Here is a 12048-nt window from a genome sequence, read left to right as displayed (position 1 = left end):
GCAGTCATCTAGTCGTTGCTTTGCAATACAATGAAAAATATCTGTATTAAGTTGTTTGCCCATAAGAAGGTACTCATCGTTCGAATCCGCAGGTATCCCATGACATAAAATTCTTAGGGCCGAAGTAACCTCTTGTAGGACTATGACATCTAATATTCATTGCACCAAATTGATAATTAAATTGAGGTTGTAACTCACAAAGTGTGCATGCAAAATCGACATCGGAAAATCTTTACCAGTGTACATACAATTGAAAAAATAATAATTGTGCATCAGTTTCTAGTGAACCATTCCCTTCTTCGGTACATATATCTTCTTGTGAACACTTATTTTGGATCTGGAACTCAAGATATTTGCAATGCTGCTAATGGGGGTACCATATTGCTTGGAGGTGTACCAAATTGCAAATAAGACAAACATGTTTTGGTAAGGGATTGGTATGCCCCCAAGCAATATGATATCCCATTAGCAGCCATGGATATTTGACCTAAATGTATTAACAATATAGTATTGTTTAGTTCTCTATCTTTATCCACCTCATCATCGAGTTGTCCCAATATCCAAACACACATCTCTTGTCGTGATATAAACCAATCCATACAAAAATTTGTATCTCTTTATCAGAATAAGCCATTGATTTGAAATTTAAAGTAAGAAAATTAAGGATAAAAGTAGACGAAACAATTAAACAGTCTAAAACTTATATAAAAGTTGGTGTGAGTAAATTAATGAAGTAATGGTGTATGTATAGGACTGAAATAAAGGAAATAACCGTTTAAGACGTAGTAACGATCGAGCGGTTGAATATCCAACCCTAACAGTCAACTCTATATCACTAGTGTTCTCTTTTAACTCGCTTAGTAGGAATCTATTGCGCCACACTTTTCTCGTAGTGATGGAGCTAGTTTGCCATACCACCTGATATACCAATTGAAAATATCTTATACATGGGAATTAAACATGTGGGTACAGCTTGGTCATTATGGAGAAGAAAAATATGTGGGGCTCAAACATCCTCTTGCAAGTAATCCTCCAAGTTACTAAAAATTAATTAAACAACAAACATTCAGTAATCCACCAGTCATTCCTAGTAATTCTAATTCTAAATCTAACGGTTGTTCTTCACATCAAATCACAAGTAATGATGTGTGTTTTATGGTCCTACCTTAAAATAAACGGGTCCCTGATTGCATGACCACCACGTGTACCATCTCCAATTGCTTATAACTTAATTAATTTCTTTTTTTTCTCTCCTTCAAAATTTCTCTCAAACAAACAAAATTAAAATTATTACCAATTTCCAACTAAGATTCCATCTCTAAAACCAATGATTAAGAAGAAATCCAGAGCCAGAGCCAGAATGTCCCATGTCGGCGGTGGTTCTCAATTACAGAGAATCGGAAGAAGAATTTCTACTCAAACCGATTGAGAATTTGGATTACTAATCGTCGTGTTGATGGCAATTGTAACAGGAGATAGATACTTAGATTTCTTGGTAAAATATGTTGATAAACAAGCTGGATTGTTACTAGAAGGAAGCATAATCTTAAAGCTAAATCCAGTTGGATTACACTATGTACAATCAAGAATTGAAGCATTAGAAGAACTTGAAGGATTATTAAGTGGCGCACCTGTTGATTATTTACGTGCTTATGTTTCTGATCTTGGAGATCATAGAGCTTTAGAACAATTAAGACGGATATTACGTTTATTAACATCTTTGAAAGTTGTTTCTGTGTTACCACCACAATTTAGAGATCCAACTCCATTATCGTTATTACCTTTTGGGAGACTTAGGGTTTTGGAATTACGTGGTTGTGATCTTTCTACTTCTGCTGCTAGAGGATTGTTAGAGCTGCGGCATACTTTGGAGAAGATTATTTGTCATAATTCCACTGTAAGTCTTGATTATGAATTCGAATTTTTAAATTCCACTGAGTTTGAGTTTTTTTTTTTTTTGATTGTTTAAATTTTTTTTCTTGTGATTGTAGGATGCGCTGCGCCATGTGTTTGCGAGTAGAATAGTGGATATAAGGGATTCACAAGTATGGAAGAAGTTGACATTTGTATCGTGTGCTTGTAACAATTTGATACTTATGGATGAATCGTTGCAACTATTGCCTGTTGTGGAAACTCTTGATTTGAGTCGAAATAGGTTTGCGAAAGTGGATAATCTGCGTAAATGTGTACAGTTGAAACATTTGGATCTCGGATTTAATCATCTTCGGACGATTGCATCGTTTGCTGAGGTGAGTCTGGTTGAACTTTTGTGTTTTTGTTGTTTGAATTATGAATTTGATGTTTTTGAATAGTCGGAAAATGCAGTACACATACTTGGACTAAAACTTGTTAGTTGAATTGACTGTGAAATAGAACCTCATGCACTGGTCATTGTAGTACTTGGGTTTAGAATGTTATGTGATTGAGGATTCCTTGTGCCGTGGTGTACTATAGTTTTCAACTAAAATTCCACTAACTACCGTATTGATGACCATGCTACTTAGACTAGTATTATAAATTCACTAGTGTATTTATCGGTAGTGGGTGGGACATTAGAAGGAAACAATGAGAAGATTGACACACAAGAATCACAAGCTCGCATGAGTGTGTAACTTTTCAAAAGGTGTAGTTGGATAACCCTTCAAAACATATATCTCTGACTGTCTTGCATATATTGATTGTTAGAATCTGAGATCATGAATTAGAAATCAGAACAATTTGTATAACGAAATATGTTGGTGGGAACTCAGCTAGTTTAGGGATATATCCTGGGCTTGATCAATGCCACACTTGGTTTTTTCTTTGTCTCTTACCTGGTTTGGTTACAGAGCTAAAAGGTTGATTCTGATCACGCACTGTGTGGGCTTCTCTCACCTATAAAGTTCTTGAACAGAGCCTTGCAAATTCTTATGATCAGTTATTACTGTTATTACATAGGCCTTGAGCTTGGATTAGTGTGTTATCTGATTCTTCTCATTAAATTTTTGTCAACATCTGTTGTTTATGTTGCCAATCTAGAGTTTGCATTTTTAAGTTGTGCCTGAGGATCTTAGTTGACACATAAAAAAACCTTACTGAAGTGGGTAGACCATGGGCATCTACCTTTATTTAATTCATGAAATCAGGTTTAATGTCACTTTAAAACTTTAGTCCCTTCCTTATGTGTTATTCGGAGATCCTGGTCTGGAAATCATTTATTCTTAGTTTTCTTGTTTACTGTTTTGGGGAAATCATATCAAGTACTTGGACTCCACTTTGAACTAGCTCTATAGCTGAAACTTACTTGGTAACCTTAGTACCTTAATAAACGAGAAGGCATGTTCTCATATTTTTAGCGTTGCATATGCTTTTTAAATTCTATTCTTGTATTTTGCAGGTCTCGAGCTCAATTGTTAAGCTTGTTTTGAGGCACAATGCCTTAACAACCTTGCGCGGGATCGAGAATCTGAAGTCACTTCAAGGAATTGACCTTTCCTACAATATTATTTCCAGTTTTTCGGAGTTGGAGATTGTAGCAAGTCTTCCATCTCTTCAGAGCTTATGGTTGGAAGGGAATCCAATTTGTTGTTCACGGTGGTACCGAGCACAAGTTTTCAGCTTGTTCAGTAATATAGAAAAAGTAAGTTCCGGTTTCTCTGTAAATAAAATTGTCATGATATTGTGTTGTTCATGGCATACAAGCATTTATTACTTCACATTGTATATTGTGGTACCGTATATGACCCATTTAGTCAAGCAAGTTATCCAGCTGATTTAACATGTTATTTATTTCTGACTTAGTTCGAATTAGATGACAAGGAAATCAACACACAGGAAGCTTGGCAAAGGCAGATTATTATTGCAAGCCGGCAGATGAGACCAGCTGCTTATGGCTTTTATTCTCCTGCAAAACATCATAGTCAAGGGGAAGAAATTATCAGGAAAGGGGAAAGCAGCGCCTATGGAAAAAGGGTAGGTGACTCTTTTCTAACATCAATACTTATACTAGTTAATATATCCTTTGTAAGTTCCCTAATCTAATATGTGTGTATCCTCCTAAGGGTTTCTGAATTTTGAGTTGCTAATGGCAGAAAAAGATGTCCCGTCTTGCTTCTATCGCAGATGAGGAACAAAGGAGGCTTAATGCTTTGGAGGGGGTTGAGCAAGATTCGTTGTCATGCGACAGTGAGATTCTAAGTAGAGATGAGAACATTGTTTCTGATGGTGAAGCGGAAATTATTGGATTAATGAATAAAGTAGAATTTATGAAGAAAGAGCGATCTGTTCTTTGGCTACGGGAGTTCAAGGAGTGGATGATGGATCAGGCTCCGGAGGGTATGGTGGAAAAAAATGGAGTTGCAGGGTTGAGCAGTCCTGGTAAAGAAAATTATATCCCAAACAAGAGTTACCATAAACACGTTGGCAAGAGTTCAAGATATGTATCCGAATCACAAACTTCAGTAGTTGAGAGAACCACAAACATTTTAGAATCTCTCAACGCACTTGCAGATACTTCAAGTGGTGTAAATGCTTATCAGTACCCCCACTCAGTCAGCAAGAGACCTCCAGAGTCTTCAGTTTTGGGGATCGGTAGAGATGCTCCACCCATGCTAAGAGTGGAGGAATCTGATCTGAAGCAGGGGCTACTGCAGTCTTATTCCCAAGAAAATTTGAATCTTTCTGAACCCTCATTAACCCTGGGAAATGATGGGGTAGGCGGAAAGCCTAGTGGTAAACCATTAGCAGGCATTGATGCACTTCTGGAATCCCACTCATTCACTTCTACTCAACCTGGATCACCACCTCATTACCAAGAAAATCTCCTCCATCGCCGCCAAAACTTAGAGGAAGAATTTCTACAGTTATCAACGGAGTCTCTTTCATTGGCGTCATCTGATACTGAAACAAGCTGTAGCAATGATCATTTATGTATATCTGACAAGTCCTTAGGCGAAGATGAATTTTTACCGGATGAGGAACTCCCGAATGGGACGATTGATGACCACCCTAAGGCATTCTCTCATGACCATTATTGGAAAGGGAGACATGGTGCTGTACGCCTAAATCGTCTAGAGCCAGAGCATGGTCAACAAGTTCACACAGCTGAGAAGCTTGGTAATACTTCCTTCGTTGACACGGAAAGTGATACGTATGACGAGGCAGAGCGCTTTGTAGATAAGAAAGGTAGAAGGAGAACTAAAAAGAGAGTAATTTCACTATCAGAGGGAGAGTCTGCTGAGAACAACACAGGAGCATTATCTAACAGTGAGAATGGCATTTCTGATTTGCGCGATTTGAACTTGCGCGGCAGAGCAGGTTTGATGAGTAAATCAACCACTCAAAATCCTTTGGATGATGAATTCATAAAGGATTATTTTCATGCAAGTGTTGCGGATGCGGAAGTTTCTGAGACTTGTTTGCAGCATATGCCCTGTGATACTGTGTTTGAAGAGGATTCGAGATACAAGGAGAGGTAAATTACGTTATATCATTATAATTTGTTGTTTGCCAGTGAACAGAATTTTTGTTCTCCATGTAACATAATTCAGTTTATGAGCGGCTTAATGCTTTAGTGTGTGGGTTTTTTGTGCAACTTAATATATTATGTGATTTGATTATATTGAGACTGAGATTTAGCTGTTCCTACCAAGCAACTTATCTGATTGTAAATTAGCTGTTGTGTGAGTAATCTGGCCATATCAAAGGATAGAATATGTATTAGGTTGTCTATCTATTGAGCTTATTTGGTATTTAAGAAGTTTACATACTTTAAGGAGCCTTGGAAGGCATGCATAAAACCAGGCTGCTTATATGTATTAAGAACTCAAAAGAAAAAGATGACCATTAAAAGAAACAAAGAATGAATGTATAATCTTTACTGATAACAGATATAGGAATTAGAAGATGAATTTGCTCTCCGTTGTCTATAAAAACTAGATGATGGCGGCACTTGGTTGGGCATAAAGATCGAACTTGGGATGATCGAGTTGGTCCTTTTGTTGAAAGTGAGGGATTGGGATTTAGAAAGTGGTGTGAGATAATGTGGTCGACTGACATTGTGGGGAGATTTTGCGACAATGTTTATGTTTACCTTCAGTTGTTGCTTTTCTGTTTCGTACACAATTGGTAAAAAGAAAACAATCCAAAATTCTGACGTTACTTTTATGTATATGTGCAGCGAAGTAACGTTAGTGCGTAGCAGTGAAAACAGATTGTATGTGCTGCTGTTTGATTCCGCATCTGATGGTTCAGGTACTCAATTGCACAATTTTAACTGGGAATATATTGGGCTTGCTAGGCTTTGCTTGGTGTCTGCAGGACTCAAATATTAAAAAAAAAAATGCCTAATTCTTTTCGGAGCAGTGTTGGATTTTGGTTGCAGTTTGCGGTTTGGGCACTTAGGCAAGAGAGTTGTGAATATTCACATCCTACTGTGGATATTCAAACCCTTTCTGCTTATATTTGAATGCTTCAACACAAACTACTGTCAAAATCTCATTGATCCCCAAAACATATAGGCCAATCTCTACAGTTTCATTTTACAAAACTGGACTGGAAACAAGTACAGCAATATCAGCTTAGGATTATTAAGCTATCTCTTGAACTGCTATTAGCTTAGTTACTTCTGCAGTATGATATGTTCCCTTCTTGCAGGAATTATTGCTAGAATTATAGGACGCCATAGGCTAGACGATCTCCAAGAAGTTGTGGTTAGTATCGGACTGCAGGCTTTGAGGTTAGTAATGTCATTTTTTGTTTCTTTCTTTTCAGAATGCTTATCAACTGCCACCTTTATTAAGATTTGTTGTTCTTTTCTTTAAGGGTGCACTTCAGGGTTGATGTAGCATACCTGTTCATAACAAGGGACATCGAGAAATCAAAGAGATTGCTATCTCTAATACAAGTTTCTGATTCGACTTTACCAAGTAATGCCTGTTCATTTACGAGGTAATTACCAAAATCTGATATTGGGGTTCAGTTCACTTGTATTTTCGTTTGCATTAATTCGTACTCCTTTTCTTTTATTGGCAATTGGTCTGTAACCATGAAATATCTTGCAGTTTAGAGCAGGTTCAGATTGAATCATTTGATGAACATGTATGTGGAGGTTTGAAAGTGAGCATATTTCTGTATTCCATGCTGCTATTCTGGCACAAAAATACTGAAGGTGAGGTCTGATTTCCTGGTTACAATGTTGAGTAAGCATATTAATTCCATCACCCATCTTGTATTTCTGCTCGGTGCCATATTGGCAAAACGCTAATTGCCCTGGGAACCAATCGAGCTGGTGTTTCAGTATTTTATACCAGGATGTGGTTATGGTCACCACTTCTTAATTTTTCATCTCCGCACTTCAGTAATCAAAAAGTCTATGTTGGACGAGTTGGTAGTGCATTATGTCATATACTTGTGATTAGACTCACTAGAGTTATCAGATCGAACTTTGCTGCTTTTATTTCTTTACTTTCGGCATGTGCTACGGAGTTAATGCTTAAAACATTTATAATTTTCATGGTTTGACAGAGGAGGAATTGTGGCTTCCAAGATCAGTATTTGTGATTGAAGGATATTTGCTGATCTGTAGCGAAGATATTATACAGTTAAGCTGTGATACTAATACGGATGATGACGATGCCGAGAGTGATATATCATCCTTCTCCTCCCGCTATTTTTCACTCGATTCTAGCTGCTCCATCAGTAACATTCTAGAGATGGTAATATTAGTTTTAAGGACTTACTTAATGTGAAATAGCAATTTTTTGGTTTATACGGATCCGAAGTATAAGAATAAGCAAGGCTGTATGCAACAGAAGGCCAATATTAACTGGCTTCAGTTTTCTAGGCACTTATACTCACTAGCTGGAATTTATCTTGCAGGTTATTGAGCCCAGGGATAGCAAGTGTGTGACCTTAACCTTAGACAACAATTTGGTGTCTAATAAGGTTTTTAGCTCTTCAGCTACTAGTCTCAAGAAAAAGAAGGATGTGAAGAAGAACCCAAATGATGCTGGGTCTCAGAAGATTTGGAAATTGAAGTGGTTCTCTGAAGAGACTTTGTCGAAGTTTGTTGTTTTACTGAAGGCACTCTACTCAGGAACCACCTTGACTCCTTTACCTGTTAGATGTCTTACCTGAGAACACGAATTGCATCTCAGTTGTTATTGGCAGAGGCACTGGAATAGAGAAGATATAGATGAATGGTTTAGTTTACCCTGGTGTTTGGAGGGGAGAGGAAGATGCAGGCCTAATGGAACCTTAAATAGGCCACCTGGCTTGTGTAACCGTTGTTCATCATATCGTACTGGTCTCTCAAAGTTTTGTTCGCATAGGGGTAGTGCCTAATTGACTGGCAGGTGAGAGACTTGGGCGTGTAAGATACGACCAATGGGGTGAAAGTGTTTGTAGGCAAGTAGAATTTCAGTATTCTTTTTATTCTTTCTGCTTTCTTTTCTTCTAAAGTTGTGTTGTTGTTGTTGATAAGGCTTTGGCTGTTTTCTTATTCTTTGATTCTTTTGTAAAAATGAACAAAACTGTACATACTTCCAAACAGAAAAAACGCTTGATATATGTTTTATTGTTTATAGAAAATGTTCAATCCTGTAGAATCAACAACGGTTCACCCACATATTCTGGTAGGTGGAGATCATTCAAAATTCAAAATCTCACAAGGAACTCTAATTCTAGTTTAACTAAAAAGGGAGAAAAAATAACCACTATGATGCTTGGCTATATGGGCCTGAAACGAGTATTTGACCATAAGATAGAAACTGTTTTGAGGCATACTCAATTTTTTTTTTCGAGGCATACTCATTCATTATACCATCTAGGGTGGGTTTATAAGGGGTGTCTAAAGATAGTGCAATTACCCATATATCCTTAAACAATTTAAATTATTAGAGTGTCCTTATCCTCAAAAACCTAAAATCAAAAATCAAACTTAAACATCTTGGACTCCAATTCAATCAAGAAATTGATTAAGCAAAGCAAACACGAATCGAAGTGAGCGATGTTGGAGTACGAAATCCAAATCTCAATTGCTCTTAGATGTATTTTAGAATGTATATGTGACAAACCCATCTTGTTTTTGATTGATTTTATTTTGTTTGATCGATAGAATATAATTTCAAAGATGAAATTCGGGTTTTCAGAAGATCAGTTCGGCTGATCTTGGAGTATCAATTTTGAGCCGAACCTAGTGTATGATTTAGAGAAACACTATGTTCGGCTAATGCAACTTTGCTAGATTGTGTTCGAATTAGCTGAACCTATATTCGTCAATTACAGAGTGAAGTTCGGCTGATAACTTTTTCAGCCGAACTGTTCATCTGGTCAGTAGATCTGGGTTTTAGAAATTCAATTTTTTGACAGATTCAAATTATAAAAAGAAATTAAACGTATATAATCTACCTCTGATTTGAATCACACATTTTGGTCACTTCTAATCACTAAAATCTCAAAATTCAAAATCCAAGTTTTTTTTCACTTCTTCTTCTTCTTCTTCTTCTTCCTCTCAAAAACCCCAACTCTCTCACATAAATTTGATTTTCTCCTAATTCACCACTAATAATTTAATTTTTAATCAATGCTTAAAATTCCTAGCTAATCAAATCTAATCATAATCATTAATACTAACTAGTTTTTCACCTGTGCGATGCACGGGTCTGTTTCTTGTAAAAGAAATATTGGATCATGTTTTAAATTTAAGTTCATTACAAATAAATTAAAATAATAAAAATTCAAGAAGTTCAACGCCTTAGAAACTGACAATTTTTTTTATTAAACTGATAAAAAACCAAAACGACATCTTCCAAGCTTCAATAATACTTATTTAAAAGTCACAGATTGATTAAAAGTTATATCGCTCCGGATTTTTTTCGAAAACTGATCTTCTTAACATTATGATTTTATTTCTTATGCACTCTTGCCTCTTTTGGTCCATCGAATTATCGCGCTCGTTCACTCCGTCTATAGAAACGCCATCGAGATCGCGTTAGATTATATCGTTAAATAAATATCGTCTGACCGCTTACCTTTTTTATAAATTCATCTATTTCGTTTATGCATGATTATTTTGTTCGTATTTTATTAAGGTAAGTGGAAATCCGTAAGAGCCATTTACCAACCAATCCATAATATAAAGGTGTAAAACGTGTCAGTCCAGCCCATCTCGGACCACAAAATCATTTGTTTAGAATGTTGTTTGCCGTGTTGTGATGTGTCAGAAATCAAGGATTATTGTGATGTGGTGTGCCGTGATAGAGAGTGCATTTCGATGTGTCAGACAAATAATCAAGTGAATGTGAGGATAAAGTCTCCACCTTTAAGAGCATCTCTAGTAGAAGGCGGAAGATTTATTTTTTAGTGACATATAGGATTTTAGACCTTCATTTTAACTCAATCCATCTCTAACAGTAGGTCCTACAAAACAAGAGGGATGAAATACTAACTTTGAAGGTTTCGAAGAAATCTTATCTTGACCTCCGGAATGACTTCCATGTCATATTTTATTAGTTTTAGTAATTAAATAATATACAATTGAACGGTTAAGATCCCATCACATAAGGGTTTCTAAGGGTCAAACCTCTATACCAGTGGAGAAGATTTATTAGTCGTGGGGTCCTATATTTACTATATGTGTAAATCCTCCTAAGTAAGGGTCTTAATAAAATTCTACGTAGGATTTTTAACACCAGCTGTTGGAGATGCTCCAAGTGATCTTCTAATTTTAAAGGTCATATTAGAGAATGTGTAGACATTGTAGTCATCAATATCTAAGGTTAGGATCACATAATGGTCCCAAATATTCTCAACCAATAAATTTTATACACCTGCACAACTAAATAAGCTGAGAAGTTCTATGGTTGAAGAAGAATTTTTCTCGCCTCCTTAAATTTAGGAAATTATATTCACATCTTTAAAAGAAGAGTTACAGGGATCTACACCACATTACCATTGGAGATGCTCTAGTCTTTTAGTATCCTTGAAGATGCATTAGTGTGGAAGTTGAGTTTTGGTTTCCAAGTACCCACATACCAAATTGCATGTATTAGTAGTTCTATTTGGAGATGCAAGGGAAAAAAGTCGACACAGTTTCGGGGCATGGCCCCCGTCTCCAGCCCCCAAGATTAGATGATAAGTCTCACTTTTGTGTGAGTCTGAACTGAATGTATTTTTTTTTGTTCTTGGCTCGGTAAGTGAAGAGTTTTTTAATATTTATTTTTATCTGAATCAATTTGTTGCTTTTAGTATTTTTGCATTAGAAGCTTCTGATTTGTTCCAAATAATCCGCCTATCAGTGCGAAAATAAGAGATTGTGAACTTTTCTGCGTTTTCATTTGGAACATCATAACGAACAATAAAACCAATTTTCTCATAATCATTAATTTTTCCTGATCTCTCGTTTACCAATTTCTCGTTATATATGTAGCTTTTGTAGGTAGCAGTAGATTAGATGGATACTCGCATCACATGCCTTGAGTCATGTGTTCACATGGAGGTTATGTTATGATCTCATCTAATAACATTTCGCTGGAGCACAAATTTTATTGTAAACATCACCACTCAACTCTTCGAAGGGTACCAGCTTGGAAACCTAGGAATCCCAGAGAACGGATTATATGAATCACTTGGAAACATTTGTCACATAGAATATTTATCCCATAAAAGATCTCTGAAGTGATACAGTATGATCCGAATACTCGGAGTGGGTTGATTAAAATCGAGTTTAAGAGGCAACATATAAATTAAGTTTATACGACGTAAGAGATATTTTTAAATTTGGTCATAGCATTTCTCTCTAGACATATATGTATATACAAACAATGAAATTATCTACTACCAAAAAGAGGTTTCGCTCTAGAAAGAGTTTTGTTTTTCTGAACCGGATACACACATTGCATCATGGTTTATAATTCATTGACAACGTAAAAAAATGGATTATAATTCATCACTTATAAGCAGAAGTTGTAATCCGGTTCGAATTAAGATTCCTAAGTGGATTAAAATGGATTATAATAAGTAACACTTATTACCAAATTAGGTAAACTTTGTTAACAATGAATTACATGC

The 12048-nt window shown here is 36.2% G+C and overlaps 1 protein-coding gene across 1 annotated transcript; it reads left to right on the top strand.

The window, feature by feature from the left end:
• The first annotated feature begins 1272 nt into the window (after positions 1–1272).
• Positions 1273–8547, top strand: LOC113275376. The gene is made up of 11 exons (XM_026524861.1): positions 1273–1897; positions 1992–2249; positions 3377–3619; positions 3781–3951; positions 4071–5452; positions 6158–6231; positions 6634–6715; positions 6802–6927; positions 7041–7147; positions 7504–7694; positions 7858–8547. The coding sequence occupies exons 1-11, from the start codon at positions 1457–1459 to the stop codon at positions 8113–8115; spliced, it is 3333 nt and encodes a 1110-aa protein (XP_026380646.1). The 5' UTR covers positions 1273–1456; the 3' UTR covers positions 8116–8547.
• The last annotated feature ends 3501 nt before the right edge of the window (positions 8548–12048 follow it).

This window comes from Papaver somniferum, chromosome 4 (assembly GCF_003573695.1).
Source record: "Papaver somniferum cultivar HN1 chromosome 4, ASM357369v1, whole genome shotgun sequence".
Taxonomy (NCBI): domain Eukaryota; kingdom Viridiplantae; phylum Streptophyta; class Magnoliopsida; order Ranunculales; family Papaveraceae; genus Papaver; species Papaver somniferum.
This window is presented reverse-complemented; position numbering and strand designations above follow the sequence as displayed.

Bases quoted from the DNA above. Each gene is read 5' to 3' on its own strand.
- LOC113275376 (XM_026524861.1), top strand. From the start codon at position 1,457: ATGGCAATTGTAACAGGAGATAGATACTTAGATTTCTTGGTAAAATAT. The intron at 2,250-3,376 runs GTGAGTCTGGTT...TGTATTTTGCAG, and splicing joins CGATTGCATCGTTTGCTGAG to GTCTCGAGCTCAATTGTTAA. The intron at 3,952-4,070 runs GTAGGTGACTCT...TGCTAATGGCAG, and splicing joins GCAGCGCCTATGGAAAAAGG to AAAAAGATGTCCCGTCTTGC.